At 51.5% G+C, this 25,767-nt stretch overlaps 10 protein-coding genes and 1 non-coding gene across 11 annotated transcripts; 7 read left to right on the forward strand and 4 right to left on the reverse strand.

Moving 5' to 3' along the window:
- Window positions 1–800: 800 nt before the first annotated feature.
- On the forward strand, window positions 801–2,594 carry BGZ61DRAFT_569020 (uncharacterized protein; the record flags this gene model as incomplete). Its single annotated transcript, XM_046256016.1, has 4 exons — window positions 801–904; window positions 954–1,672; window positions 1,895–2,240; window positions 2,276–2,594. The coding sequence occupies 4 exons, from the start codon at window positions 801–803 to the stop codon at window positions 2,493–2,495; spliced, it is 1,389 nt and encodes a 462-aa protein (XP_046107347.1). The 3' UTR covers window positions 2,496–2,594.
- A 1,683-nt stretch (window positions 2,595–4,277) lies between these two features.
- On the reverse strand, window positions 4,278–5,728 carry BGZ61DRAFT_414993 (uncharacterized protein; the record flags this gene model as incomplete). The annotated part of the gene is made up of 2 exons (XM_046243342.1): window positions 5,077–5,728; window positions 4,278–5,018 (listed from the first exon to the last, which is right to left on the reverse strand). The coding sequence occupies exons 1-2, from the start codon at window positions 5,395–5,397 to the stop codon at window positions 4,278–4,280; spliced, it is 1,062 nt and encodes a 353-aa protein (XP_046107348.1). The 5' UTR covers window positions 5,398–5,728.
- Window positions 5,729–6,911: 1,183 nt separating this feature from the next.
- BGZ61DRAFT_346299 (general substrate transporter) lies at window positions 6,912–8,547 on the reverse strand (the record flags this gene model as incomplete). Its single annotated transcript, XM_046239861.1, has 2 exons — window positions 6,912–8,025; window positions 8,078–8,547. 2 exons carry the CDS (start codon window positions 8,545–8,547, stop codon window positions 6,912–6,914), a joined length of 1,584 nt encoding a protein of 527 aa, XP_046107349.1.
- Window positions 8,548–9,382: 835 nt separating this feature from the next.
- BGZ61DRAFT_385092 (uncharacterized protein) lies at window positions 9,383–12,225 on the forward strand. The gene is made up of 8 exons (XM_046242718.1): window positions 9,383–9,566; window positions 9,647–9,660; window positions 9,783–9,793; window positions 9,898–9,994; window positions 10,059–11,577; window positions 11,632–11,660; window positions 11,713–11,832; window positions 11,887–12,225. Exons 1-8 carry the CDS (start codon window positions 9,519–9,521, stop codon window positions 11,984–11,986), a joined length of 1,938 nt encoding a protein of 645 aa, XP_046107350.1. The 5' UTR covers window positions 9,383–9,518; the 3' UTR covers window positions 11,987–12,225.
- Window positions 12,226–12,532: 307 nt separating this feature from the next.
- Window positions 12,533–14,110, reverse strand: BGZ61DRAFT_474960 (cytochrome P450; the record flags this gene model as incomplete). Its single annotated transcript, XM_046248623.1, has 1 exon — window positions 12,533–14,110. One exon carries the CDS (start codon window positions 14,108–14,110, stop codon window positions 12,533–12,535), a length of 1,578 nt encoding a protein of 525 aa, XP_046107351.1.
- Window positions 14,111–15,003: 893 nt separating this feature from the next.
- On the forward strand, window positions 15,004–17,187 carry BGZ61DRAFT_346365 (uncharacterized protein; the record flags this gene model as incomplete). The annotated part of the gene is made up of 2 exons (XM_046239872.1): window positions 15,004–15,249; window positions 15,313–17,187. 2 exons carry the CDS (start codon window positions 15,004–15,006, stop codon window positions 17,185–17,187), a joined length of 2,121 nt encoding a protein of 706 aa, XP_046107352.1.
- Window positions 17,188–17,747: 560 nt separating this feature from the next.
- BGZ61DRAFT_569026 (uncharacterized protein) lies at window positions 17,748–18,905 on the reverse strand (the record flags this gene model as incomplete). The annotated part of the gene is made up of 1 exon (XM_046256017.1): window positions 17,748–18,905. The coding sequence occupies one exon, from the start codon at window positions 18,903–18,905 to the stop codon at window positions 17,748–17,750; it is 1,158 nt and encodes a 385-aa protein (XP_046107353.1).
- A 1,172-nt stretch (window positions 18,906–20,077) lies between these two features.
- On the forward strand, window positions 20,078–20,833 carry BGZ61DRAFT_569029 (uncharacterized protein; the record flags this gene model as incomplete). The annotated part of the gene is made up of 1 exon (XM_046256018.1): window positions 20,078–20,833. A coding segment is annotated over one exon (654 nt), but the record flags the coding sequence as incomplete, so codon positions are not given.
- Window positions 20,834–21,537: 704 nt separating this feature from the next.
- Window positions 21,538–23,582, forward strand: BGZ61DRAFT_346059 (fungal-specific transcription factor domain-containing protein; the record flags this gene model as incomplete). The annotated part of the gene is made up of 2 exons (XM_046239842.1): window positions 21,538–21,668; window positions 21,734–23,582. 2 exons carry the CDS (start codon window positions 21,538–21,540, stop codon window positions 23,580–23,582), a joined length of 1,980 nt encoding a protein of 659 aa, XP_046107355.1.
- A 333-nt stretch (window positions 23,583–23,915) lies between these two features.
- On the forward strand, window positions 23,916–24,995 carry BGZ61DRAFT_385096 (vacuolar ATP synthase 16 kDa proteolipid subunit 2). Its single transcript, XM_046242719.1, has 6 exons — window positions 23,916–24,030; window positions 24,093–24,123; window positions 24,184–24,266; window positions 24,322–24,440; window positions 24,493–24,663; window positions 24,713–24,995. The coding sequence occupies exons 1-6, from the start codon at window positions 23,983–23,985 to the stop codon at window positions 24,753–24,755; spliced, it is 495 nt and encodes a 164-aa protein (XP_046107356.1). The 5' UTR covers window positions 23,916–23,982; the 3' UTR covers window positions 24,756–24,995.
- A 507-nt stretch (window positions 24,996–25,502) lies between these two features.
- On the forward strand, window positions 25,503–25,575 carry BGZ61DRAFT_t73. Its single transcript has one exon. It is a non-coding gene; the product is annotated as a tRNA-Phe (tRNA).
- Window positions 25,576–25,767: the final 192 nt, after the last annotated feature.

The following is a 25,767-nucleotide window of genomic DNA, read 5'->3' on the forward strand; positions in this document are numbered from 1 at the left end:
ATTGCAATTGACGGAACTGCGTCTTGTGCCACCTCGTTTGGTCGCAATAGTTCCCATGGTAACTTACCCTGTGACTGATGTGCCAGCTTCTTGGAGAAACGTCTAACTATCGTCGTCTGCGATTGGCTCCTCCCTACGGAGTGTGAGAGCAGTTCGGCCGCAACCTCTAGATGTTTGCTACGTGTCAACTGGCAAGTGCGAGAATTCTGCCGAGGAGATGCCAGAAACATGGATGCGTATGTCACTTGGCTGCTCAGGCAGAAGTGCATATTTCACCCCTCCATCAGGCTCGGTCTGCATCTGTCATGCCAGTATTGCTTGATGCAAGGCCACGCCAACCAGCAGATCAGCTTGGCTGATCGTGGACACTCTCATAAAATTCCCTCGCAGGAAAGTAGCTTGGATTATGCAATCTGTGTTGGCTAGAAACTATACGTCGATTGTTCCGTTTGGTCGAACGAATTAAGGGAGGTCTAGCCGAGATGATTCAGGAAGCCGGGGTAAAAGCAGAAGCGTCAGATGGGAAGTGTAGGGCATTTTCGGGGGTGAAAAGTTTAGCGTGTTTTTTTGGTCGAATGAGGTCTGTCCTCGTATTATATCATACTGATGCCACGAGTAACATGTCCCCTTTAGGCCTTCCGACACATGCGGGAGGCCGACCAACAGTGGGCAGATTAGCTCGCATATTTGCAAGGAACCCAGTCTTTTATAATTCTGTCCCCTCATTCTGTCCCCAGTCTTTTGGTCCAACGCGAAATATTTCGTAACCCTTTGTGTCACCGTTCCCAGCACTCGCAAACATGCCGATTAGTTCGAAGAACAAAGAGAAAGAGGCCGCATCCCGCCTTCAGAATGACGAGCCAGGCAGTGTGGACTGGGACAAAGACTGCAGGCCGGAGCACTCGTGAGGACTTTTTGCTCCCTTAAGAGCCATACAGCTAACGATGCGTTAGAGCTTATGCCAGCGAGGTCTGCGCGGTATACTTCCAAGGAAATGGGCCTCTCCATATTCCTCGGGAACTCCTAAATCAAAACGCAGAACTCGCTTCCCGGAATATGGAGATAAGCTGTTATTCTTCATCCTTCCGCGAACTTCATTTGGACGATATCGCCTTCGACACCGGCCATATCCTTGTCCACTTTTTGCATACTGGCAGCTATCAGTGTCTGAAGCCACAGGGAGATACTACTGCCAAGAGGCATACATCCGAGTTTGTAACTGCACTTCGCACGTATGTCGCTGCCCAATCCCTTCAATTGCTGTCTCTTCGCGACCTGGCAAAAGGAGAAATGATCAGACTGGGCAACAAGTTGAGCGTACTTTCTTTGATTGATATTCTGGAAGAGCCAACGTCATCTTTGAGCACTTCGCCAGGGATTGTCGCGTATGCTGAGTCTCGATTTCTTGCTTTCGCGGAGAGTGTTACCCATCCAATTGCAGAGAAGGTACTTGCTGAGATTGGAACTCCTAATACACTCAGCAAGGTACTTCTGAAGACGATGTTACTGCTCAAGACTTCAGAAGTGCTTCAGAGGGATGGATCGTTTCAGAAGAAGGTACTAGTGGAGATCCTCCGGGGCCTCACCGATAGCAAACCTGGAGCAGGGGCCTCGACGAGCAAGGTCCCGGATGTATATCAAGCTATGCAGGAAGCCGAAGAGAAAGTGGCTCGTGAGGCCGAGGAACAAACTGCCAAGGAGGAGACACCTGCCGAGGAGGAAATGCCCGCCGAAGCAGAAGACAAGCCTGCCGATGATGCCAAACCCCTTGAAGAGGAGAAGTTTGCCGAAGCAGCACCTCCTGCCGACGAGGAAAAAACTTTTGAAGACATACCCGCCGAAGAGTGCAAACCTTCCGAGGACGATGAGGTTGCTGAAGTCATACCTCCTGCAGGGGAGTTAAAACCTATCGACGAGGAAGAGGAAAAAACTGCTGCTCAAGAAGCCGAGGATGTTGTTATTGCCTGGGAGAAGGCAGAGCTAGCTGCCCTGGTTGCCAAGAAGGCAAAGTCAAAGAAACGCAAGCTCAACAAGACAGACGCTCAGCGTTTCAGCATTCTGACTGAGGATGCGGCGAAACGAGCTGAGGCGAAAGCTGCCGCTGCCTCCGCCGCCGCAGACACTCCCACTGATGAGGATAAGCCTGCTGAAGCCATACCTCCTGCAAAGGAGGATGAGCCTGCGGAGAGCAGGGTCGCTTCAACGGATCACTCATTTGTGTTCCCAACACCAAAGAGTGAGTGACAGAGTTTTGGGCCATGTCCTATTCATCTAGTCAGATAATCGCGGAGATCATTACAGCTAACTACGCTTTAGTGAAACCGTGTGACAACAAAGACGACTTGGATCCTTATCGGCTCCAAGCCACAGGAGATATGGGCTTCCCGGAGCTGGCATCCGCCGAGAATCCTAAACTGAATGCCTTTCACTGGGGGGGTTACATCCGAGTTTCTCCATCTTCCCCAGCCTCTGACAACTCTTCTCTGCATATCTAGAACTGGCTAAATTGCCCAAATATGCTATGATGCTGTGTTGGCTGCATAAGTGGATGTCTCGGATCCAGTATAAGCCAGTATTTTACTACGTATTAGCGGAGTGTACATTAACTTTTGCATGGTGCAACTGAGAATTTGACAAGATGCCGCTGCCCAGGGCCGATCATCAGAGGGCTGGGTTTCGGAGGATGTGGAACAACAATTCAAGTACTGGAATCCAACAAGTAATAGTTGGGATGGCAATGGTGACCTACGCTGTTAGGCTGTATGGTTAATGGATAATATGTCTGTCTTTTACTATTATCATCGCCACCAAATAAAAACCATATCGTCATACTTCTTCTCAAGGTCGGTATCCTTTGCCTGAGAAGAACATGATAGAAGAAGACGCGTGGACTCTTCACGGAGTCTCGCAGACTCATGGTTAATGGATAATATATCTACCTTTAATATATATCGTTTCTTGATCGCAAATTCAAAGGGCTGCAAGAAATTCCAAGCCAGAATACATTCCACAGTCCATTATTGAGTTGTGGAGGACGCTGTTGCTGTGTGCGGGTCACTGCCGAACAGACGTACTGGGTTGTCCCTACATTCTAGGTTCACTCAAGCCACCCCCCACCCTTCATCTCCAGAGTCGAAGGCCCGTTGAAGTCCCGCGAACAGGTGCGTAAATCTCTTCCTATCTGAGAAAGAGCCATCGGTGCCAAGAGTGACGAAGAATCTCTGGACGTTTCTGCCCTTGATAACACAGTTAAAGGTAGACCAGCTACACTGCTACAGCCTACGGGTAAATGAACCTCAGCATTTTGCAACACCTTTGGACAAGGAATCGAGACATCTATAAGGACTCTTGCAACCTCTATGTGCCCTTGTGCAACTACTACACGAGGTCCGGCACAGGAGCCCGGTCAAGCTTAAAGTACCCGGGCTGCAACCCCTGGTATACCTGCTGAGGGTCATGCTTTTTGAGTATTGCTATTCGCACACAGTCAAAATACTACTGGCACACTTAAGTGTACAGGTAAATTTCACTAAGAAGTCTCAATAATATACCTATAACTAACTAAATTTAAGAAATCAAATAAACCTAATTTTAAGTATTTTTTATTTATTTATTTCAGAGTAGAGACTGGAAGTTTCTTGAAATAAAATACTTAGACTGGACGAATAGGTAAGGTATATTACCTAAATTTAGATGTAAAGGCTTATACTTATGTGCGATTAGCATTTTGAACGTGTGCGAATAGCAATACTCTACTTTCTTTTAGCAATCTTCTTCAAGTTAGCCTTGTTCTCGTCGCCGTAGCTCTAGATGACGTCCTGATATTGGCTAGCGTATTTCATGTACACATAACCGTTGTCCCGGCCGCGACGCCTTGCCTCGCCGTCAACTATCCTGATCAAGTCCGAGACCCAGCGGAAGACGACGGCGTTGTCGTCCCACATGGCGCCTATCAGGATGAGGAAGAAGGAGCCCTCCTTAGCCTTCACAGTTCCCGTCAACCCGAGAAACCGCCGTTCCAATTCTTTGGCTCCACTTGCGAGTTGGAGTGTTGGAGAAGCGGATAGCTGTTGTGGGGAAATTCTCCACGGACAGGGCACGTCATCAGTTGAGACTTAGACATTGCCACTCGAAGTAGGGTCACGGAGCCACCATTCAAATTGAAGCACAGTTATGGAAGGGTGGTGGTAAATATTGACCACATTAATTCTTTTAGAAAGTCACTTCATTTTAGATTTTCCCTTCTAGTTCCGTACCATTTCCCGACATAATCTTTCTTACAGTCTCGAGCTCTCAATGCGGCGACCCGTCTCGTCGAAGTTGATCTTTTGGCCCGAGTTCAAGCTCTCCTGGAGCGCACAGCCAATCTTGACGGCCTGGACCGCGCCAGTCAGCTTGAAGGGAAGCGTGTTGTTGTCGAGGCAGGCAGCAGTAAACTCGTTCGCCTCGGTGACGAAGGCATGCTCGAAGCGGCCGTAGTAGTCGTGGGGGATCTCGCGACGAATGCCGGTGGACTCGTGCATCTCGACGAGGGTGCCGGTGGGGTTGGCGTTGATGGACAGCTTGCCCTCGGTACCGATGATCTCAGTCATGTCGTGCTGGCCAGAGGCCATCATACGGGACGAGTAGAAGTAGGCGACCTTGCCACCCCAGAATTCGACAATTCCGACACCGTTGTCAACATCCTTGTGCTTGCGCAGCTCAGGCTGCACGGCGGTAATACCGGTCGCGACGACACTCTTGACAATGGAGTCCTGGCCGAAGTACCAGAGGGCAAGATCGATATCGTGGATGTTGCAGTCGACGAAGATGCCACCGCTGAACTCGGCGTAGGCGACGAAGAAGCCAGAGGGGTCCAGCCTGTCGCAAGTCTGAGAGCGGAAGACCGAGGGGCGGCCGATGAGGCCATTATCCATCCGGGCGAAGGCGTCTCGGTACGAGGCATCGAAGCGGCGGGAGAAGCCGCACATGACTTTGAGATGGGGCTTCTTGACGGCGGCGTCGACGACAGATTGCGACTACAAAACTAGGTTAGAAATGGACATCCCGGGTTTGGTCGTTGGAGAGGAAACTTACAATCTCGACGCTGGTGCTCAGAGGCTTCTCGCACAGAACGTGCTTGTCAGCCTCAATGGCCTTGATGGCCTCCTCGGCGTGGGCAGTGGTGACAGTGGCAACAACGACGGCCTGGAGGCCGGGGTGCTTCAGCATCTCGTCGTAGTCCATGTAGACGGTGACACCCTCAAGGTGAACGCGAGCCCACTCGACCTCCTTCTGCACAGGAGTGAAGGCAGCGACGAGCTCAGCGCGAGGCGTTCGGTTGTGGAAGTTGAGGGCATGGCGAGCACCCATGCGGCCGAGGCCGGCGCAGGCAACCTTGAGCTTGGGGGAAGCCATGGTGAGTTGTGAGGAGGAGGATTAGAGAGAGAGAAAAAAGCGGCGAAGAGAATAATAAAGTTGAGTTTGGTTGCGAGCTTGATGTTGGTTCGGCTACGACCGCAGTTTCGGGACTGGGACAAGAATTGGGCCAAAAGCAGTGGATGGGAGAACTGAGCCAATTGAGTGCCTGGAGAACCAAGAGTCTGAGGAATCCATCGTGAGCAAGCTCCAGAATCTTATACTTCGAGAACCGGCTTTCGGAGAGCTCGCTCCCCCACGGCATCGCGTAGGACCAGTGTCTCCCAGCTCTCGACTCCCAGCGCGGCGCCAAAGCGGTGTCGCATGTGTCGCCTGCAGTGCAGTAGCTGTAGCAGCCGTCACAAGAGCGGCAGCAACCCCCGGGTTCAAGGCGAGTTCCAGCCAATCGACAAGGTCAGCGGGATGAATTAGCACTGCGGGATGGAGAATCCGATCTCAGCATCTCGACACTGGCGTTGCGAGCAGTGCTCGACCGGCTTGAGATTGGTCGGCGATGCAGCCGGTGAACAGTGGAGCTCTGGGCGCTGGCTGTGCTGAGTAGGTACCCCCGAGTGCACATCTCCAGATCAGGCAATTTCTGTTCCTACACGGCCCCACCACACCTTGGCTAGCGCGCCGTGTCCTCCCCGCAAGCGCTTTGCCTCCTCCACAGTTTTCCCCGTCTCCCCATCTCCCCATGACTGGGGCCTCAAGGTCCTGACAAAAGGAGATCCACAGGCCGTGATTGGGAAAGTACGCCCGGCCGGGGATATCAGCGAGGCAGGGAATGGCCGGGGTTTGGAGGTTGGGCAGGTAGGCGACGTCAGTGATGTAGGTGAGGCCCGGGGCGGCTGATACGTTAGCCCAAAGCCTGGTGCCGCAGGTGCTTGCTCTGAGATCTCGGCTCGACTCTCTTGTTTAGTAACGTGGCTTGAGCTCCGTTTGTTCTCCTCATTCGGCAGTTTCCCGATTCCGTTGTGCGGAGATGTTCCTGTGTCGAGATACTGGCTATTCCGACGAGAGTGGCATGGAGAATTATCACTCTTCACGAATGGACAGTATCGTTCATAGATGTTTCCTCACTCCATTTTATCGCAAAAAATTCCGTGCAGCTGTATTTTTTTTGTCTCGCTATCGATAAGCAAAGTCTTGTCGACCATTTCGACTTGAACGTCTAGGGTAAGCCTAGTTTACGCGTCACGAAATGACCCAGAGTTCCACAGCAGCATCCCATGTCTCAACCAATATCGCACGATTATACTGCATGCTCTCTACTTAAAGATTCTTCACATCTTCCTCGGCATATTTTTCTCGTATCTCCCTTCGCACCGCCCTCCCATGTCCTGGTTTACATCACGACTCCTTGCTAGTCATGACCACGACCAGAACAACACAATCAAGGAGCAAACCAGATTGCACTAACGAGAGATGCCATTGAGATATACTATGAGTTTGACATATTTCTAGTGAATTCTGGCAATGTCCTGCTCTGTGATAAACCGATAACCTTCCCTTCAAGCCTTAGAGGCTACGTCCGATGCGCGGGCCCGCTTCATCTCCTTCTGCATCTCCCTAGCCCTCTGAACACCAAAACCGTGCTGGAAAACCTCTCGAATATCCTCTAGAGTCATTCCCTTAACCTCGGGGTAACAGAAGTAGATGCAGACGTAACCCGTCATGCAGATTGCGGCATAGAAGCCGAAAGTTCCGGAGGGCGTCATGTTCTCCATCTGCGTCAAGAACGTGGACGAAACGATGATATTGGATCCCCAGCACGACAAAGTCAACATCATTGTACCCATGGCTCGGACCTCCATGGGGAAAAACTCGGACGAAAGCCAAGCAGTGTTGCCGATACCGGAAGAGTAGAAGCCCACGAAAAAGACCATGCTGATCAAAACAACGATGGCAGGCCATCCAACCTTGGCATCATCGGCCAGGCTGAGGTCATGGTTGATGGGAATCCACTTGAAGCAGATGGCAGCGATGACCAGAGCCAAGCTCATGAATTGAACCGTGCAAAGCAAAATTCGGCGGCGTCCAGCACGATCAACCAGCAAGAGGTTGACAAAGGTGAAGATGAAGTTGGTCCCCGCAATGACGGTTCCCACGGCCACGGGATTGGAAAATCCAACAAGAGAAAAGATGACTGGCGAATAGTACATGAGGGCATTGAACCCGGTGAGCTGGGAGATGGCCATCAAGCCACAGGCCGCCACCAAAGCGCGGAAGTTGGCACCAACAACGTAGAGCTGCTTGAGCACCCACCACTGAGATTTGCCGGCATTCAGTGCCTTGGCCTGCTCTACATGGTGGGTAATGTGCTTGACCTTGTTCTGGACTTGCTCCTCGGTACCGTTGGGGAAGATTTTTCGGATGACATCGGCGGCCTCCTTCATCTTGCCGTGGTATACAAGCTGTCGAGGCGATTCGGGGCAGAACGGAAGAAGACTGGCGAGAATGAGGGCGGGTAGCGCACCTCCACCGACCATGTATCTCCAACCACCGGTAACATGGGCAAAGCCAGCTCCAATTCCGTAGCTCACGAGCTGGCCACCGGTAATAGACATGTTATCGAGACCAATCATACGGCCGCGGTACTTCGCAGGGGACACTTCGGCAATGTACCTATTGCATCTTAGTGCTGGCCAGTCAAGGGATGGTTGGTGAAAGAACTTACAGTGGAATAATCATGGCAGCGCTGCCGACGCCGAAGCCCACAACGAGACGACCAACAGTCATCTGAGCGAGCGAAAAGGATGCAGCTTGGATGATGGCACCAAGAGTGAAGAGCACACATCCGACATAGATGGCGACTTTCCGGCCATATCGATCTGCAGTGGCGCCAGCAAAGATGGCGCCAATGAAGGCACCGCCAGAGGTGATGGAAGTGATGAGTTCACGCTCTTGCGAAGAGAGGTGTTTGCCGAGGTCGTCGTTGATATAGACGAGAACGGCACTGATGATGCCGGTGTCGTAACCGAACAGCATGCCGCCAATGGCGGCAGTGATGGAAACAAGCCATGAGTACTTGCCAGTGTCGGTTTTCTCGATGGAGTCGAGCTCATCCAAGCTGATTTCCTCGGAGGAGCCCACACCGGTGGGATCTTCGAGGTGCTTGATATCGTCCTTGAAGTCTTCCTTGGCCATGGTGACGGCTTGGAGATGGCAATAAGGTCTTGGGTAAATATACTGCCCGTGACAGAATCAGGAGTGCAGATAGAGTGCAGGAACCGGTGGAGGTTAGAGAAGAAAAGATGATGCTGTGAGGAGCAGAAGGATGCCAGTGGAGAGGAAGCCCGGGATTGAGGTTCCAAGACCGTCCTTATAAGTTTATCGAGTGTTGAAGCACGTCCCTCTGGAACAGACAAGCTAAGAGGGAAAGATGGAGAGTTGGGGGTGTAGGGCGGCGAGTAGCAGGTTCCAGCCGAGCGAGGCAAGTTGGTGTTGATCTGGCGGCATGGAACCAGGCACTATGAGTATCAGGGACAAGGCCGTGTGATGAATGAGGGGAACCTGGACTGGAAGAGGCCATCTCGGGACACGGCTGCTGAGGGGAAGGGGCCGAGTGAATGTGTCTAGCATCGCCTTCGGGCATCGCAGGTCATTACTCGTGCAACGACTCCAATCTCGCGCGCGTGGTGCGATGCTAAAGTGCAAGCACCGAAGCTTGAGGCAACGCTGACCCTGTATTTGGAGTCATTCCCAGGCGGTTCATTGGCCCGGGGGAAGGTTCCAGGCCTTGCATCACCCCCAGGCCCGCCCCCAGAACCACCATCCCAGGGCTTCCCCGGGCTGCAACGCCCCATGGGGAAAAGGAGATGTTGGGCGGAGAGGCCGCTAGGAGCTGCAAACGCTAGCGAGTAGTGGGGTCGGTCGCCTCTCGGCATTGCGGGGTTGCTCCTTCCCAAACTGACTTGAAGAGGCAACTTCCCTTTTCAGACTTTCCATTTCTTCCCTCTCCAGTCAACTTCATCATCATCATCATCCTCGCTCCAGCTCAGAATCCGGGGAAGCGTTCATCTCCAGGCTTCAGGCTCCAGTCTCTAACGCGCCCTGGTCTTCCTGGTACCGTGCTCTATTACCCGACATGACGTCTGGTTGAAGCCCCTGCCTCCACCATGCAGACGACCACAGCATCGACGTCGAAGCCTTCGAACCCCTGTATGGTACGTCGGCCCACTCCTTTCCAAGATTTCCCTCTTGGGTGGATGGAATGAATTCTGATGATTCCTCTTGGCCACCGCAGATTTGCAAGCAGAGGTAAGTTTACTTTCGGCTCACTGGCCGAGGCAATACTGTCAATCGGCCTGGTGTCCGAAGAATCGGTGCCTCCTTCAAGAGACTCTGGTCTGACTTTGGTGTCATTTCCTGCCTCGATCTAGACACTTGAAATGTAGGACCCTCGCCGAATTTCCTAATTCGAGTCGTCTAGGCATCGCCAGACTACTGGCACTCTCACTTCTTGCTTCACTGGGTTACTAACTGGACCTGAGACAGGCGATACCAACCGTCCTACATGTACAAACTGTCGTAAGAGCGACTCGGAATGTGTCCGCGGCTACAGCATACGGTTTCGTCATGGGCTGAATCCAAGGTTGGTCATTGCCCCGTGTGTCCATGTCATTGCCAGGCCCACAGTTGCCCTGACCTCTCTGCAGCATTCATTCAGGAAAGTCGTTGGAGACTGCTAAACGCGACTTTCAATTCGCCCAAGATCAGCCTTGGGTAAAGACTAAGCGGACGTTGAGTTTTATTGATGAGACCTCAGACATCATCAACATCCACGACTCCGGTACAGGAACTAGCAACTTTGGTGCGCTGGGTGACCGTAACACACCACCTGCCATTGAGGCGGGGAGCTTGAACTCGTCTCCACGGCAACCTTCCCCGCCGCTTCCACGTGAAAACTCACCTTCTGAGCCGGACAGAGGAGATCTGGAAGCCTCTGGGCCATTTGTGGCGGACAGTCGTCCCCACAAGAAACGTGCCCATGCTCACTTCGCAGTTGGGTCTTGGAGCGACACCCCAAGATCAGACCCCGGTCAGAGTCCCACCCCGAACCGCAGTTCCCAGAGTGCTCAAGAAGAAAGTGGCATGTTTGGTAGTCACAAAGATTCGCCACGTCTCAGCCACAACTTTCCGTTTGCTTTCCCGAGCGACTCCGCCACCTCCACGTTGGACAGTCCCCATGCAGGTAACCACTCTCCACTTGGGGATTGTGTTGCGGAAGCCATATCGGGAATCTACCTCGATTCACCAAGATGGCCACTCGAAGACCCAATCGACGCCATGCTGTTTCAAAATTTCGTCGACAAATTGGCACCTCTTTTCGACCTCTGCGACAGCGACCGACACTTCGCTACAGTTGTCCCACGCCGAGCAGTCTTTTGCCCACCACTAATGAATGCGGTTCTTGCTGCTTCGGCTAAGCGCATGAGCAGGACCGATGGCTTCGATGGCTTAGTAGGAGATCGGTATCATCAAAAGTGTCTCGACGTCCTCATCCCCGCCCTCTCGAGTTCCGCTGCTATTATGGACGAGAATCTCTTGACCGCTATCGTCATCCTCCGCTACATGGAGGAGCTGGATGTGCCAATCATGTCCTCTAACACTCCTTCCGAGTCACATCTCATGGGTACACGAGTTTTTATTGCAGCACAGGACAAGCTGAGCGGATTTGCCAGCCTTCGTAGGGCTGCGTTCTGGGTAGCTCTAAGGCAGGAGATTCACATGGCTTTCATTGAAACTCGCCCTGTTCACCCCAACTTCGACCTGGAAACCATTTCTCGTCTTGTGGTCCCAGATGAGAATGGCTGCAGTTTCTCAAATCTAACGATTCTCCACTGCGCTGCCTGCCTACGCTATTGCTACGGCACCGATGAACATAGCACCGACACCTGGGAGAGATTGCGAAAGTCTCAAGATCGTTTGTGGGCTGAAAGGCCATGGTACTTTTATCCTATGTACTTCAATGAGCATGGCAATGGAATATTTCCAGAGGTTGTCCATCTCAATGATGCCGTCGTTATTGGCGTGCTACACTACTACCTTATCCAGGTCCTCCTTGCAGCACATAACCCCAAAACCCCGAGGTTGGGCCCAGGCCAGGCAAAAGCTTTTAAAGATACAAATGAGGAAATTAAGAAAAATGTTCGCATGGTTTGTGGAGTCGCGGAGGTAGAAGTATTGCCTACCCTAGAAGCCACCCTTCGCTGACATCTCTCGCCCTAGTCAAACCCACACACCGTTACTTCTTATGCGTATGAACCACCTTGTTTCCGTTATCCCCTTTTATTGACGTTTTTGTTGCAGATACGTATGCCTCGCAATCACCATGGCTGGCGATCGTTTCATGGAACCGCAAGACCAAGAGGCGCTGTATAATCTCCTCGTAAAAATTGATACACAATACGCCTGTCCTACTGGCTCTACGTGAGTTAGAAATGAACGAACAACAATAGGATCGATTGGCTAACCATTCCCCAGTCAAGAGTATTTAAGGGGAGCTTGGGGATGGTCGGAATCGCCGAATCCGTCCATGTCCATCTCGCGCATGCTGAACAGCAACACGCAAGCGGTTCAATAGTATATTTCTCAAATCACAAAGTATATTCATCTTGCCATATGTGTTGAGAAGCTTTTTTGGATTTTTGGGTGGCACGAGGGCGCAAAGGAATGCTTTTAAGGGCGAGTAGGTATACAAGGTAGATTAGGCGGTGATGAATGTAGGTCAATCTCAGATCTGTTTTACGGGCGTGACAGTCTTATCTAATAAAGACACACCTAAACCTGAGAATAAGTTAACTCTGTTCAAGATAATACGAGGCTAATTCTTTATTTTCTATTTGGTTGAGGACTAAAAATGCTGTGAATGATGCTGACAGGTCGGGCTGGAATTCTGGCAATTTCTACGAGCTCGTCATCAGGCGGAATACTGAAGGTCTCATATGGCGATTCTTAAATTATCCTTATCCTACCACCACTTGGCAGTTATAATATTTCCCAATTCTCTCCAAGAATAGACACTCTTGGGCTTTGACAATAGTGTCCCAATGGTCACACCGCGATTGCAGTCTTACTTCTGTATCTACTGAATCCCCATAAACCATCCCCCCTCAAACGTCTAATCACATTATTTTTCATCAAAGTCGGAAACCCCAAGGTCCCGTCGCCAAAGCTTCAGTGGCATAGGGCCCGGTGAAAGATTCATGGTCTCCCGTCTCTCAGGTTCCCACTCCGGATACGGCAGAGCAAGTTCATATCTATGTACAACACTGGCCAACAAAACAGTCTGCTCTAGGTAGCTGATGTTGCGGCCAATGCAGCCTCGGGCACCGGCGCTGAAGCTGATGAAGTACGGCTGAAGGTCTTTGCCCTTGTCGCCGAGCCATCGGTCAGGGTTGTAGGCCTCGGGGTCGGGGAAGATCTTGGGGTCTCGGTGGGCGACGTATGCGGAGATGGAAACGGTGGTGTCGCCGGGGATGAAGTCGCCGAGGATATTTGCACCCTCGGGGGGAGTGCGACGAGGTAGACCGAAGGTGGTTGGGGGAGTAATGCGTAGCGACTCGTCTAAGCAAGCGCGCAGATATGGGAGATGTTTGACTTTGTCATATGGGGCGATAACCTCATCAGCATCAAGGACAGCATCGATCTCCCCGCGAAGCCTAGCCAAGCAGGCAGGGTGCTTAAGTAGCCAAAAGACAACGTTGTTCATAGCAATAGCAGTGGTGTCAGATCCAGCGTTCATCATGATGGAAATCTCGGCAACAACCTCTCCCCACTCAACTCCACTATCGTTAGCGTCGTTGTGATCCATGATGGCCTGGAAGAAGTCGGGGAGTTTCTCCCCAGCCTCATATCGCTTGAGTCGCTGGGTAGCGCGGTGGTAGACGATGTCGTTCCAGCCCTCGTTCAGCTTCCACCACTTCCGGAAGTCTGGAGAAACTAGCTTGGAGAGCTCAACGCTGAAGTTGTACCATTTCTCAGACCAGACGAGAACTGCCTGAGCTCGGGCAGTAGCGTGGAGACACTCGCGGTAGTTGACGTAGTGAGTGGTGCCGTCCATCCGCTCGGCCTTGACCAGATCGTGGCCTTGGTCAAGGAAGCCTAAGCGTTCGCTGAGACCAATATCCGCAATAGCATCGAGCGTGAAGAAGTTGGAGTAGTCACGGTAGTTGAAGGTCAGGTCGGCAGCATCGGGGCGGAAGCCCTTCTTGAGAGGCAAGGTGCAGTGACGATCAGCAGCCCTGAGGAAGCGCTCGGTCTTGTCCGCAACTTTGAACTCCCAGTTCTCCAGGTTCTTGAGGGCATAGGCTGCGGAGAGGGCGCGGCGTTTCCGCTGGTGATCGAGCTTGTCCACAACATCGGCAAGATGGAAGTGGGTTCCGGATAATGTCTCGTAAAATAAACCTTTGGTACACTTGGTGCCGTGGCCGTATATGTCCTTGATGGCATCAAGAGAGCCATACGAGAGCGAATTTGGCCCGGTGCGGATGACAGGATGGGTCTTGTGCATCTCGTACAGAGTCTTTGACCTGAATCCAGTCATTGCCTCGCCCATAAAGGGCAGGTTGGTGATGCCCGCCAGGGGATGGAAGCCGGGGTATCTTCGAAGGCCCTTGGCATCGCGAAGGTATGCAAATACAGGGTAAATGATAAAATAGCCAATAATGGCCGTGGCTGTGAGGGCAGCAACGATTTCTGCGTACATGTTGGGCAGAGTGGGATGAGGAAGTTGCTGATGAAGGAAGAAGCACGATGGCTAAGATGTCAATTATATTCTCGCGTCTCAAACGCTTCCAACCAATGGTATGGTGAAACTACAAGCTGCGGGAGAACGAGACGACGATACTGGAGCGTCCGCGGCTACGGCATCAACGGGCACTAGCATGGCGACGATACATACGAATCCCATTTGGGGAAAATTTGAGAGGCCCCAAATAGAGCCACGATCATATCTGGCAATTCTCCAAAGCGGCCTCAGAGCCGCTAATTGTGAGAAGGTGGTCAGCTGGCTTCACGATGTGACAGCCACCACAGAGAAGCTCGCAAAAGCCGATGAGGGGAATCATCGCGGCGACATCTCGAAACCAACAAGCCTCCTCAATCGCTCGCATTCGTCCCCATCCCCCGCATTACCCCCACAGTTCTTGCATGCAAGTGCATTGCTAGTTCGTCTGGCGGCGCGCGCGGTTGGGACCATCCGTTCTTGGGTTGTGGTCTGGCTCATTTGGGAAGTTTCCTCTTCTGGATATCTGGATGAGGCAATATCCCAATTGAGCCGCTCCAAGGAGGCAACATCGGCCGATTGATCAACCCCAAGTCCTGGCGAAACCAACAGCGCGTATTCGATCTAGCGAAAATTGATTGTCCGCAGCCACCCGGATTCAGCTAACATGTGAAAGATTGCTCGCAGGCGGAGGCCATTTCCATCTTCGGATCCAGCCTTGCACGTGGGGTTATCGTCAATATCGTGACTAGTTTCGTTGCGAAGAGCCGGACATGAAATATCAAGCCCCAGTACCCTTCTCTGGAAGTTTGTAAAACCAGACTCCATAAATCTGCCAATTTTTTGGTGGTTCTGATCTCGTTTTCTTCGCAACCATGGCCACCGTTTTTAGCACAGATGCTGTTTCTAAGCTAGTCCAGCTAGGACCTCCCCAGACAGCGGCCGATGTCGTCGCTCTGGCTGCTGTCGGCGTGACCTCTGTGGCTTATATGCTGAATGGTGTTGCCTGGAACAAACCCAATCCCTATCACCACATCTGGTACCAACGAATGGAACCCAGAGGCGGCGCTGGCGCTGGCGGCAAGGCAACTCGCAATATTGCCCAGAAGCTCGAGGAGTCTGTGAGTCTCATATCAAAATATCCAAAGTCCATCCAGATCATTCTACTAATACGTTCGTATTAGGGCAAAGATGTTGCCATCTTCTGGGGATCCCAATCCGGAACCAGCGAGACTCTTGCGAGCCGGCTGGCCAAAGAGTGTCACCTCCGGTTTGGCCTGCAGACATTGTGTGCAGATCTGTGCGACTATAACCCAGAAACCATTGCACTCATCCCTCAGACCAAGCTTGCTATTTTTATCATCTCCACTTACGGTGAGGGCGACCCCAGCGACAACACGGCGGAGCTCTGGGAATGGCTTCACAAGCGTCCCTTTGATCTCAAACTACCCCACCTGCGCTACATGGCCTTTGGTCTAGGGAACACCAGTTACAGATACTATAATCGAGTGATCGATGTTGTTACTGATGCCCTTGACAAAGCGGGTGCTCAGCGATTGATGCCCGTTGGCAAGGCCAATGATGCCAACGGTGGCACTGAAGAAGATTTCCTCGCTTGGAAGGACGACCTCTACGAAGTCTTCCTGGGGCAGCTCGGTTTCAAGGAGCAAGACATTCCCTACACTCCCGGTATCAAGATTGTCGAAGACGAGTCCCTCACGCTCATCGACCTTAACCTCGGTGAGCCGGTTGAGCATCGCAATGGTCCTGCCAGGGTTGTCAAGGCGTACTCGCCCATCCGACCTTTGACTGTGCAGAGCTCTAAAGAGCTCTATGTTTCTCCCAACAGGAACTGTATTCACATGGAGCTCGACATCAGCAACCACCCCGAGCTCCGCTACGGAACCGGTGATCATTTGGCCGTCTACCCTATCAATCCAGACCACGAGGTGCAGCTCCTCCTAACGGCCATGGGGCTTGAGGACCGAGCCGACAAGCCCCTTCTCCTCCAGCCCTTGGAGGAGGGGGAAGCTGTCAAGATACCAAGCCCTACTAACCTTTCGGCTCTCTTCCGTCACTACCTCGAAGTCAGTGCTCCAGTCTCTCGAGAAATTGTCGGGCAATTGGCTCGTTTCGCCCCCCACCAAAAGGCTGCGGGTTTGCTCTCGTCGCTAGGCAAAGATAAGAACGGATATGCTGCATTCATGGCGAAGAACCATATTACTTTCGGCCGTCTGCTTTCACTGGTAGCGCCTGGAGCTGTTTGGAAAGACCTACCATTATCCTACGTTGTTGAGACTCTTCCACAGCTCCAGCCACGGTACTACTCCATTTCTTCCTCTAGCGTTGTGTCGGCTCGCAGAATTGCCATCACCGTTGGTGTTGACAATACCCCTCTCGCAGCCGACCCATCCACCGAAGTCCGTGGTGTGACGACCAACTACCTCTACTCCCTATCCAACTCCCTTAACGGCATCACCACCCAGTCAGCTAAGCTGCCCACATACACTCTATCAGGTCCTGGGGGCTCTTTGGAGGGCCACAAGGTGTATGCCTGCATCCGTCGATCTCAGTTCAAACTTCCTACCCTTGGGGCCACACCCCTGATTATGGTTGGCGCTGGTACCGGCATGGCCCCCTTCCGCGGCTTTATCTTCGAGCGAGCCCGTCTCAAGGCCATCGGAAAGCCCGTCGGTCGCATGATTCTGTTCTTTGGGTGCCGAAGCCCTGACGAGGACTACCTCTACAGCAAGGAGCTGGCTGAGGCGTCAGCTGCTCTGGGCGGCCTTCTCGAGATCGTTCCGGCCTTTTCGAGGGCAGATGGTGCGCCCAAGGCCTATGTACAGGACCGGGTTGGGGAAATGCAAAAAGATGTCTGCGAGCTGCTTGAAAAGGGTGCCAGCGTTTACATTTGCGGACGCGCTTCCATGGCCAGAGAGGTTGGCAACGTCGTGGAGGAATCTATGAAGAAACAAAATGAATGGAGCGATGACGAGGCTCGCAGCTGGGCCGAATCGGCTAAGAAGGGAAATAAATGGTTGGAGGATGTCTGGGGTTAATAAAATACAGGATTGCAGACGTTGGATATTAATGGGAAGTCGATTGGGGAGCAGGGGGTATCATGTCTTAAGTTCCGCTAACATGGGCTGGACTGACAGTAGAGGAATATTGGGATGAGAGCGGTAGAAGTTATTATAGACGTTTTTGTTATGCAATGAACACCTCCATGACTCGCCTCCTCTCCTTGCTCCTGAATCTTTTCCTAACTCCTTATTATATTACAACAATGGCGGTGGAGAAAAGCTACTCGTCGGGGTCATAAATACTACAAGGTATGCGAGAATACCCGGGTAATTTGCGCACCTTTGTGGACGGCATCCTCTTCACTACTTCATTCTCCCGAGGACTGTGGTCAGCCATACAATGTCGGCACTTTTCGGATCATAAACTGAGTCTATCCGTGTTTATTCGAGGCTAAACTGTTCCCAATAGCAAATGCACTGAGCCCGTGGATCACAGGCGCAGCCGCGACTTCAGTCGTAGTTGTTCACAATATCTAGCTAGCGGAGACGTCTGGCCCCTCTGGAGAACTTTTATCTTCTGTGCGTAATACTGCACCTCAGAGTCCGCGCTGCTCTTGTCCCCTTACGATACGATAGGCTTCCAAGCCCACCAACCGATCCAAGTCCGCGGCCATGATGGTCGTCACCCCTCTGCCTCCCCCTCGCCCCCCAATTGTGCGGACGTCTTCGTACTGGCGAACATCGTATGGATAATCCACCACATCGTAAACCTGAGGTTGAGCGCGTACGGGAGACACGTAGGTCGGGTATGTTGGTCGTGCCAGTGCCATCTCGGGTTCCATTGGTCGCATCACTCGAGGCTGAACCACGTCGACGGGCTGTTGACGTGTAACCTCATCGGCAACGTCCTGTCGGAAAGCTTGCCTCACTGCCGTGGGGAGGAAGTCGGTGAGACTCCGGGTCTGTTGGCCCAGTGCGTCTCCAAAAGCTTGCTTGATCGTGTCAACAACCTTGCTGACCATATCCGGTGTGTATTCCGCGGTGGTCTGAGTTGCAGCATCCGTTGTGGGTATCTTGGCTCGTCGCGGCTCGTGGTGAGTTTTGACAACCTTGTACGGTCGACTGGCGTCATCTTCTTCTTCGAAATCAGAAGCTGCCTGTCTCTTGAATGACGAGCCAGAGAGAAAAGGCGAAGCCAGCCGTGGAGTCGCTTGGAATGAACGACTGGTGGCTGACTTCTGACCAGGTCGTTGACTGTACTGTTCGACTGACGGGAGGGGTTTTTCGCAGCTCTCTTGGGAGCTGGGAGTGGCTGCAGTCCGGGCCAAGGATTGCTTGTCGTTGCGCTTTTCTTTCTTGATCGGACCGGGTGTTTCTGTTTCCGACTCGCTTGGCTGTGGTAGAATTTGCTCCACGGCCCATCGCAGCAATTGGCGCTTCCTGACTTCTTGGCCAAATTTGTCGGTCGATAGATGCGAGAGGAACTTGTGAGCAGCATGAACCGTGAGGAAAAACTCGAGACACGGTCGTTCTTCGTCAGCCGCCGTTGCGGTCCAGTGGTAGAACTGCCTGGAAAGGTGACAGTCGGACCAATTCTGGTACCTCCCGATATTGGCCTGGCGGAGTCTGTCGACAACGCATCGGTACAGGACGGGGTCGTTTTTCTTCTCGATCAGGATGCATTTGATGGCCGCAGCCTCCCGGGCTTGGATGATGTCTGCGTCTTCGACGACCCGAAGAAGATCGTTGCGCATGGTTCAGGAGTGTAGTTGAAGGTGTCAAGAAGTTCGTCCAAGGTTGTGGGTGGTTGGCTGAAGGTAGGTGAGGGGAGAGTTATTGAAGAGTGAGGAAGGAGTTATTGGAGGGTGAGGAAGGAAGTTATTGAAGGAGGTCGGAGCGGAATGCCTTGGAGATACCTACCTAAATAAGGAACCCGAGAAGCTCAATAGTAGTTTAGGGCGTTATTATTTACGCATGATCTTCTGATTGTCCGCCGAAGAATGAGTAGACTCGTCCAGCGATGCATGTTTTCTGAACACCACATGCAGGACGAATAAATGTGCTTTGGAAATTGGGCAAGCTCTAGATCTGCTTAGGGTCTTATGAAGTTTCTCTTGGCCTGATTTTTCGAAAGGCGCGGTACGCAAGATTGGGATTCCCTTCCGTAGCTTAGTAGCCTGGGCCGCAATTGCAGCCAGTTGCCTTCATTGGAGGAATGCGCAAACTGTCGGTCGGATTCGCAGACTGAAGTTGCTCTAATCCGATATCGGAAGCCCGGGTTCCTAATTCGTCGCCGCGTACTCAATTTGGTTGCAGGAGCGACCTCATTGTCTTTGAAGGAGGTGAGATTGGGTTGCACAATTAGTCCCGTTCCCCCATTCACCCGACCCATTCTGGAGCATCGACTGTCAATGAACTCGTTCGTTTCACTTTCATTTCACCTTTCAACCCGTCTCCAATTACTACATTTCATTTCCTCTGTCTTTTCCCCGGAGCACTGCTACTCTCAGAACCTAGTTGCATCTGCTCAGGCTCGATTTCCTTCCATCGTCACCTCTTTGACACTTCCCCAAACGACGATCAAAATCCATGCGGATCCTCGTGAACCTACACATCCGAGAAACCCTGAGGTCTGAAGCTCCCGGCATGCAACGGCACTCATAAATTACCTTGATCGATGTTCTATGCTCATGAAGCCTTCCAAGGCCTTCTCTCGCGGCACCTTGACATACGAATCTGAGTTTGCAGTCTCCCGAGAGCTTCAACCGTTGTGGTTTTCGGCCAGGGAATAAGTATAAAGATCCCTCTTCCTGCCCATTGCGTCTTGAAATCCATCTTCCTCACATATTCTCTACTCTCACAAGTTCTCGCAAATCTCAGCACTGAATTTGACCCACCATCACTCTCAAACTTCAGTCAAGACACCTTCATCAACCATCACTCTCAAACTCCAGTCAAGGCACTGTCAACAGTAGTCACTCTCAGACTGCAGTCAAACCACTTCCAACAACCATCACTCCACATGTCTACTGCCGCTGTCGCTGCGACTTCTATCACCACCAAGAACCTTTCTGGTGACACCATTCTCTCCGAATTTATCTACACATTCGACGACGCCTCTTCAGACGAGGAATTTTTTAAGCAATACACCGCCATGGATGAACAAATGGATGCCGACATTGAGCGCGTCATCAAGTGCCTCCGCCAGACTCGCGACGCTATGACTACGATCTCCAATGAATCTCCCCTCAACACCACTGAACTTGCAGAACTTGTTCATCAAGCCAGAAAGACGACCCGCAAAATGACGACCATTGTCCGCCGCCAGTGTCATGCCAACGAGGAAGGCATGCACTGTAAACGCGAGAGGGAGATGACCGCACTCGACCAAGAAAACCACGGCTTCGTCAAACACCTCACCAAGCGAGTTTCCATCTCCTTCAAGTACTGTGCAGAATCTTGCCGGGTTAAGAACCGCAGTCGCTGCGATAAGCGGCTCCAGCTACTTGAGGATGCAATGGAAAAGGTTGAGAAACTTCGGCTACTTATTTTGTTGGAGGAGGGCAACACACCATATTAGGTGAAGCAACTTGAACGGGGCCTCGTTGAATATTGATGAGATGAGATGTATCATTAAGCATGGAAGACCGCCTTGGTAGGTGGGCCAGAAAACATGTACAAGAAGAAAATGGATCCAGCTTCGGAACCAGCATTTGGTCATGGATGGGCAGATCCATTGTTTGGAGTTTAGGCAAGATTTGATCAATGGAAAAAGTAACACTCAACCAGGTGCATCTCCACAAATGTGAATGTTTGACCTTGAGCGGTATCGCGTGTTTCTCAAGGTGCTCTTTTGCTCAAGAGGTGGATGTGCCATACTACTAGTGGGCACCGGGTTTAATAGCATTGCAAGCATTTAGCATCCAGTTTTGACATCTCTTTCCCACCCGTTAAGTTAATCACCGTCCACCATCTCGTCTGAAGCATGTACAGATATTGTTCTATTTATTGTACGACGCTAGACCCTAATTTAGCCGCAGTCGCCTCAAGTGCTCGAATAGGCAACTTATTGGGCCAGTGGCGCTGACCCCTCACATCTTGACGCCCCCGCGAAAATCGTCCCGAGTAGGCATACCAGAGGTCATTCAGTTCCTCCACCTTTCTACTTAATCTTCCCTCTTTGGCAAGTTGATAGGCAAGGGCGTCACGCATGATGGAGGAGCTAGAATAGATTTTATGGGCATTCGTAAATAGAAAGCATCGTCCGTTTATAGGTGGCTCTCCCCAATATGCGTTCTGGCATGAGAACCGGAACACGCTGTGCTCCCTGTTCACGTTTGATCTCCCTCATTATTCGACTCTATTCATATTCCCCCACTCCTACCAATGGAGAATTACCCCAGACGAAAGCAGCGGACAGCATGCGACATTTGCAGGCGTCGAAAGGTTAGGTGTAACATCGCCTTCCAAGCAACCGGGCCATGCTCCGCGTGTCGCCGGAGTGGAACGGAATGCCGGTGAGCCTCAGATGCGACACATGAAGAATCCTAAAATAGAGCTGATAGAGCTGACGGCAAGATAGGTCCACTACAAAATGGCCAGCAGCTAGAAGGATCTTTACAGATTCACGACAAACTCAGCCCCATGGAGTGCCCTCGCATTACCAACTTGAGGACAGGGACAACTCCAACCACGAACCTCCCTTACGGAGCAATTCTCAGGGGGAAGTCATTGACGACACCACTTGCAACTCTGAACAAGAGCAACTGGCCCGCAGTGGGCTAGCGCGCTTCTTTAAGCACGGCATTACTGATAGCAGTTGGGCGGTGTTTGACTCTCTGGACAAGCTCCGCATTGCGTATGTCGGGACTGCCGCGTCAAACATTGCCCACCTCGTGGATCTTCACAAGCCATTCCCTCGATCATCTACGCCCTGTCTGCCTTCAAATGAACCAGGGCACGATTTTGGTCAAATAGAACCACTGCTCAATCTGGATAGCGCCAGTGAACAGGACACAGGCCGGAAGCTTTTGCACTACCCGTACCCTCCTATCCGCCAAAGCAAAGCCTGGAAGCCAAATACGGATGTATTTGGGATCACATCCCCGCAGAACTTACTATCAGATGTCTCGTCAGTGCCCGAACCAGACATCCGAGACGCTCTGGTAGCTGCCTACTTCGAGCACATCCACCCGTTTCTACCATTCCTCTGTAAAGATGACTTCCTAAGTGGCGATCAAGAATCGGGAAAACAGCCACCTCTACTTCTATATCAGTCCGTTATGATGGCTGGGGCGCATGCATGTTCGCATCCCTTCGTTGCTAGAAATCGGCATTGGATTAAGAGCATCTTATTTCGCCGAGCCAGCATGTTGTTTCATATTCGTCACGAAACGGATCGCACTCATCTCATGCAAGCGGCCACTCTATTCACCTGGTTCACCGGTGATGGCGATACGGTAACTGGCGGTCCTTATTATTGGGCAGGTGTCGCCTCTAGAATTGGGTGTGGGCTGGGAGCGCATCGGCGTGGCACAGCTCTACCAGCCAAAGACAGCTTGCACTTCAAACTTTCCTGGTGGTCTGCCTTCGTCTGCGATGTCTTTTCCTCGCTAGATACCGGTAGGCCAAATGCGATCCGTCCCGAAGAAATTGACCAGCTGCCGATTTCTCTGGGCTCTGAGATGGGGACACCAATGTCAGACACCATGACTTCAGAAACATCGCATTCAGAAGCCGACCCAAGTCTCGGGTTTCTAAAGTCCATGGTCGATCTGGCTTATATTGGACTGGACATTATCGCGGAAAATGCTCCGTCAACAAGGGCAGGATCCAACGTTGCCAGCATTGACGCCCAACTCGGAATGTGGTCTCTCCGGCCCGGCATATTTGCTGGCAAAGATAACGACCCGTGGGTTTATCAATTACGAATCCACTATAACCTTCTTCTTCTATACCTGCATAGAAACTCCTATAGCGAGCCCAGCAGCAAGTCAGTCTGCTCTGTGGCTGCTCAGGCCATCGTTATTCTCTTTGAGCAGCTTGCCGCGCTGGGTAGCTTGAAGCAGTGTCATTTCACAGCAGTCAGTGCTGTAACAGCTGCGGGCATCCAGATAGTGACGGAGATACGAGGCGCCATGCTTACTGGGACACACTCCGTGGCTGTTGATGCCCTGGGACGGTTGGCGAGGCTCCTACGGTTGGCTGAAGCGCTAGCCGAGTACTGGCTTAATGCGGAGTCGGTGCACACTGTTTTTCAAGAGCTTCATCAAGAGTACGACGGATGCATCTCGCAACTTTTGCAGGGAAATGGGGTTCTGGTCCCTGAGAACTCCCCGGATTGGCGCGACTTGCTTGCCAACGAGACACAACTCAAGGAACCTAGTAACATTGAGGACTGGATGAGTATCATCGATTGGAATAGTTTCTGAGACGAGATGTGTTAAAACTTATGAAAACGAGACCACCGAGTTCCTCATTTTGTCTGAGTGATGTTAGCTGAGAACTGCTCCATCGAGGGCTATTAATAGCGAGCGTCGGTCCAATCGCAGGAGACATCAGAAGGTCACTAATATATTCAGCAGTGGCTTTGCCATTCGGGGTTATCCATAAGCAGTAATATTGACCTGAGTGCGGAGCATTTACCCGTGGCTGAGATTGGAATAATATGTTGCTGCCTGCGGAGGCAGCAGTTTACTCAAGTATAAGCCCTTCGCATCAACTTGTATTCCCCACACTTTCCGTCCCCATGATCAGGTCGCAATCAGCATCAGATCCGAGTCTCTACACTAAATTGATATCTCTAAATCCAGAATTGCGCACTCCTTTACCATGTATAAATCTGAGCTGACCCCCAGCTTCGCGCCGTTCATCGGCATGGTGAGTTTGCGGACTTTCGCTGCGTCTGTTCGTTGATAGAGTGCTAATATGATGCGGAGTAGGCTGGAATTGCCATAGCGATGATTTTCGGGTGTACGTATTCCGCTTCTTAGATTCTCACTCACACTCGGCGGATGCTAAGACTGTTTGTAGGTATTGGCGCCGCCTACGGAACTTGTAAATCTGGAATGACCATTGTCGGCGTGGGCATTATGCGACCGGATCTTGTCATGAAGGTATCGAGCACTACGTTCCCCATTATATGCCAGGCCATATTTTAAATTCATTTAGAGCCTGATGCCGGTCGTCATGTCTGGGATCATAGCAGTCTATTCACTTGTGGTCTCGGTCCTCATCGTTGAAGAGATCCGGCCCCCTTCACCTTCGGAACCAAACTACAGCCTATATGCGTACGTTTTGTTGACGTCGGGCACTCCAAAAGAAGTCCGCTAACACAGAAAGGGGATTCCTCCATCTTGGATGTGGTATCGCTGTCGGCCTAACGGGGCTCTGTGCGGGCTATTGCATTGGCGTCGTGGGTGATCATGGCGTTCGCGCATATATGGAGCAGTCTAAAGTTTACGTCGGCATGATCTTGATTCTGATTTTCGGAGAAGTCCTGGGTTTATATGGGTTTGTTATCCAGATCCAAATCTCGTAGATGAAGCTGATTCAGATATAGTCTCATCGTCGCGGTGCTTCTCAACACCAAGAGTAAGGTGTAATGGCCTGCCTACAGGACAGTATGCACGCGATATCGCTGCCGCGCTGTAAGCTGTACAATGTCCCTAATGCCCAATAAGGCATTTTGTGTATTATCAGTAGGCTCCTACGTATATCTTACAGAAGATACTCATCACACACCCTGGCACATAGTAATGGAAAAGCACTCCAACAGTAGGTTGGTGGTTCTTAATAGTGGGACACGAAAACCAATAACACGAGATAGCCCGAGCTATTGCAACCATAATAGAGATTTTTTTACTCCAGAGACAGCTTCTATTTTATGGTCCCAGGTCACCCGCTTTTTCTAGATTCGGATCCTGTTCAGCATGAGGGGTAGGTTCATCGTCGCCTTACGAGCAGAGAGTTTCCGACTTTCTAGCTAAGTTCAAGGTGTGCATACGGGGCTACAGCGAAAATAAGGTGGCCTACGATCGTGTAGCATGAAGCCAGAAAAAATCGGGCGGACGCTCCAAACAGTTCTGAGGTGCGAATCGATCGTCAGCTGTGTGGTGATCCAACCGTGCTGGACGGGTGAATGAGTCAATGGTCGGAGTGATTCATGATTTATAGAGAGTCATCTCCTAAATGTAGGAAACACTAGTAGGTACAAAAATAACGGAAGCATCTTCGTAATTTCTTCTCTTAATTGTCCAATTGCGATTTCACGCAATTGATCATTCGAGCGGCCCACTAGCGGCGTTGAGTAGCTCTTAGGCTAGTATTTGGTCGCCTAAATTCATCCAAGAGCGGGTTTAGCTCAGTTGGGAGAGCGTCAGACTGAAGATCTGAAGGTCGTGTGTTCAATCCACACAAGCCGCAACTCTTATTTTTGCCCTTGACACTCGTTTTTCCTTCGTGATGTCGCCGACTTTTTTTTTTTGCCGTCAATCTTGACGATGGTGACCCCTTTCCGCCCGTCCTCTCTGGCATATCTAAAAAGAAGCAATGGTTTAAATTTTTATTTATACCAAGAGGCTGGTGCTCATCACCTATTTACAAAAGGACCGTAAT

This window comes from Ilyonectria robusta (genome assembly GCF_021365365.1).
Source record: "Ilyonectria robusta strain PMI_751 chromosome Unknown BGZ61scaffold_5, whole genome shotgun sequence".
Lineage (NCBI taxonomy): Eukaryota > Fungi > Ascomycota > Sordariomycetes > Hypocreales > Nectriaceae > Ilyonectria > Ilyonectria robusta.

Excerpts from the sequence above, each read along its gene's own strand:
- BGZ61DRAFT_385092 (XM_046242718.1), top strand. The coding sequence starts at position 9,519 with ATGCAGACGACCACAGCATCGACGTCGAAGCCTTCGAACCCCTGTATG. Across the intron at positions 11,661-11,712 it reads CACACCGTTACTTCTTATGC|ATACGTATGCCTCGCAATCA; the intron begins GTATGAACCACC and ends TTTTTGTTGCAG. Across the intron at positions 11,833-11,886 it reads GCCTGTCCTACTGGCTCTAC|TCAAGAGTATTTAAGGGGAG; the intron begins GTGAGTTAGAAA and ends ACCATTCCCCAG.
- BGZ61DRAFT_385096 (XM_046242719.1), top strand. The coding sequence starts at position 23,983 with ATGTATAAATCTGAGCTGACCCCCAGCTTCGCGCCGTTCATCGGCATG. Across the intron at positions 24,031-24,092 it reads TCGCGCCGTTCATCGGCATG|GCTGGAATTGCCATAGCGAT; the intron begins GTGAGTTTGCGG and ends GATGCGGAGTAG. Across the intron at positions 24,267-24,321 it reads GACCGGATCTTGTCATGAAG|AGCCTGATGCCGGTCGTCAT; the intron begins GTATCGAGCACT and ends AAATTCATTTAG.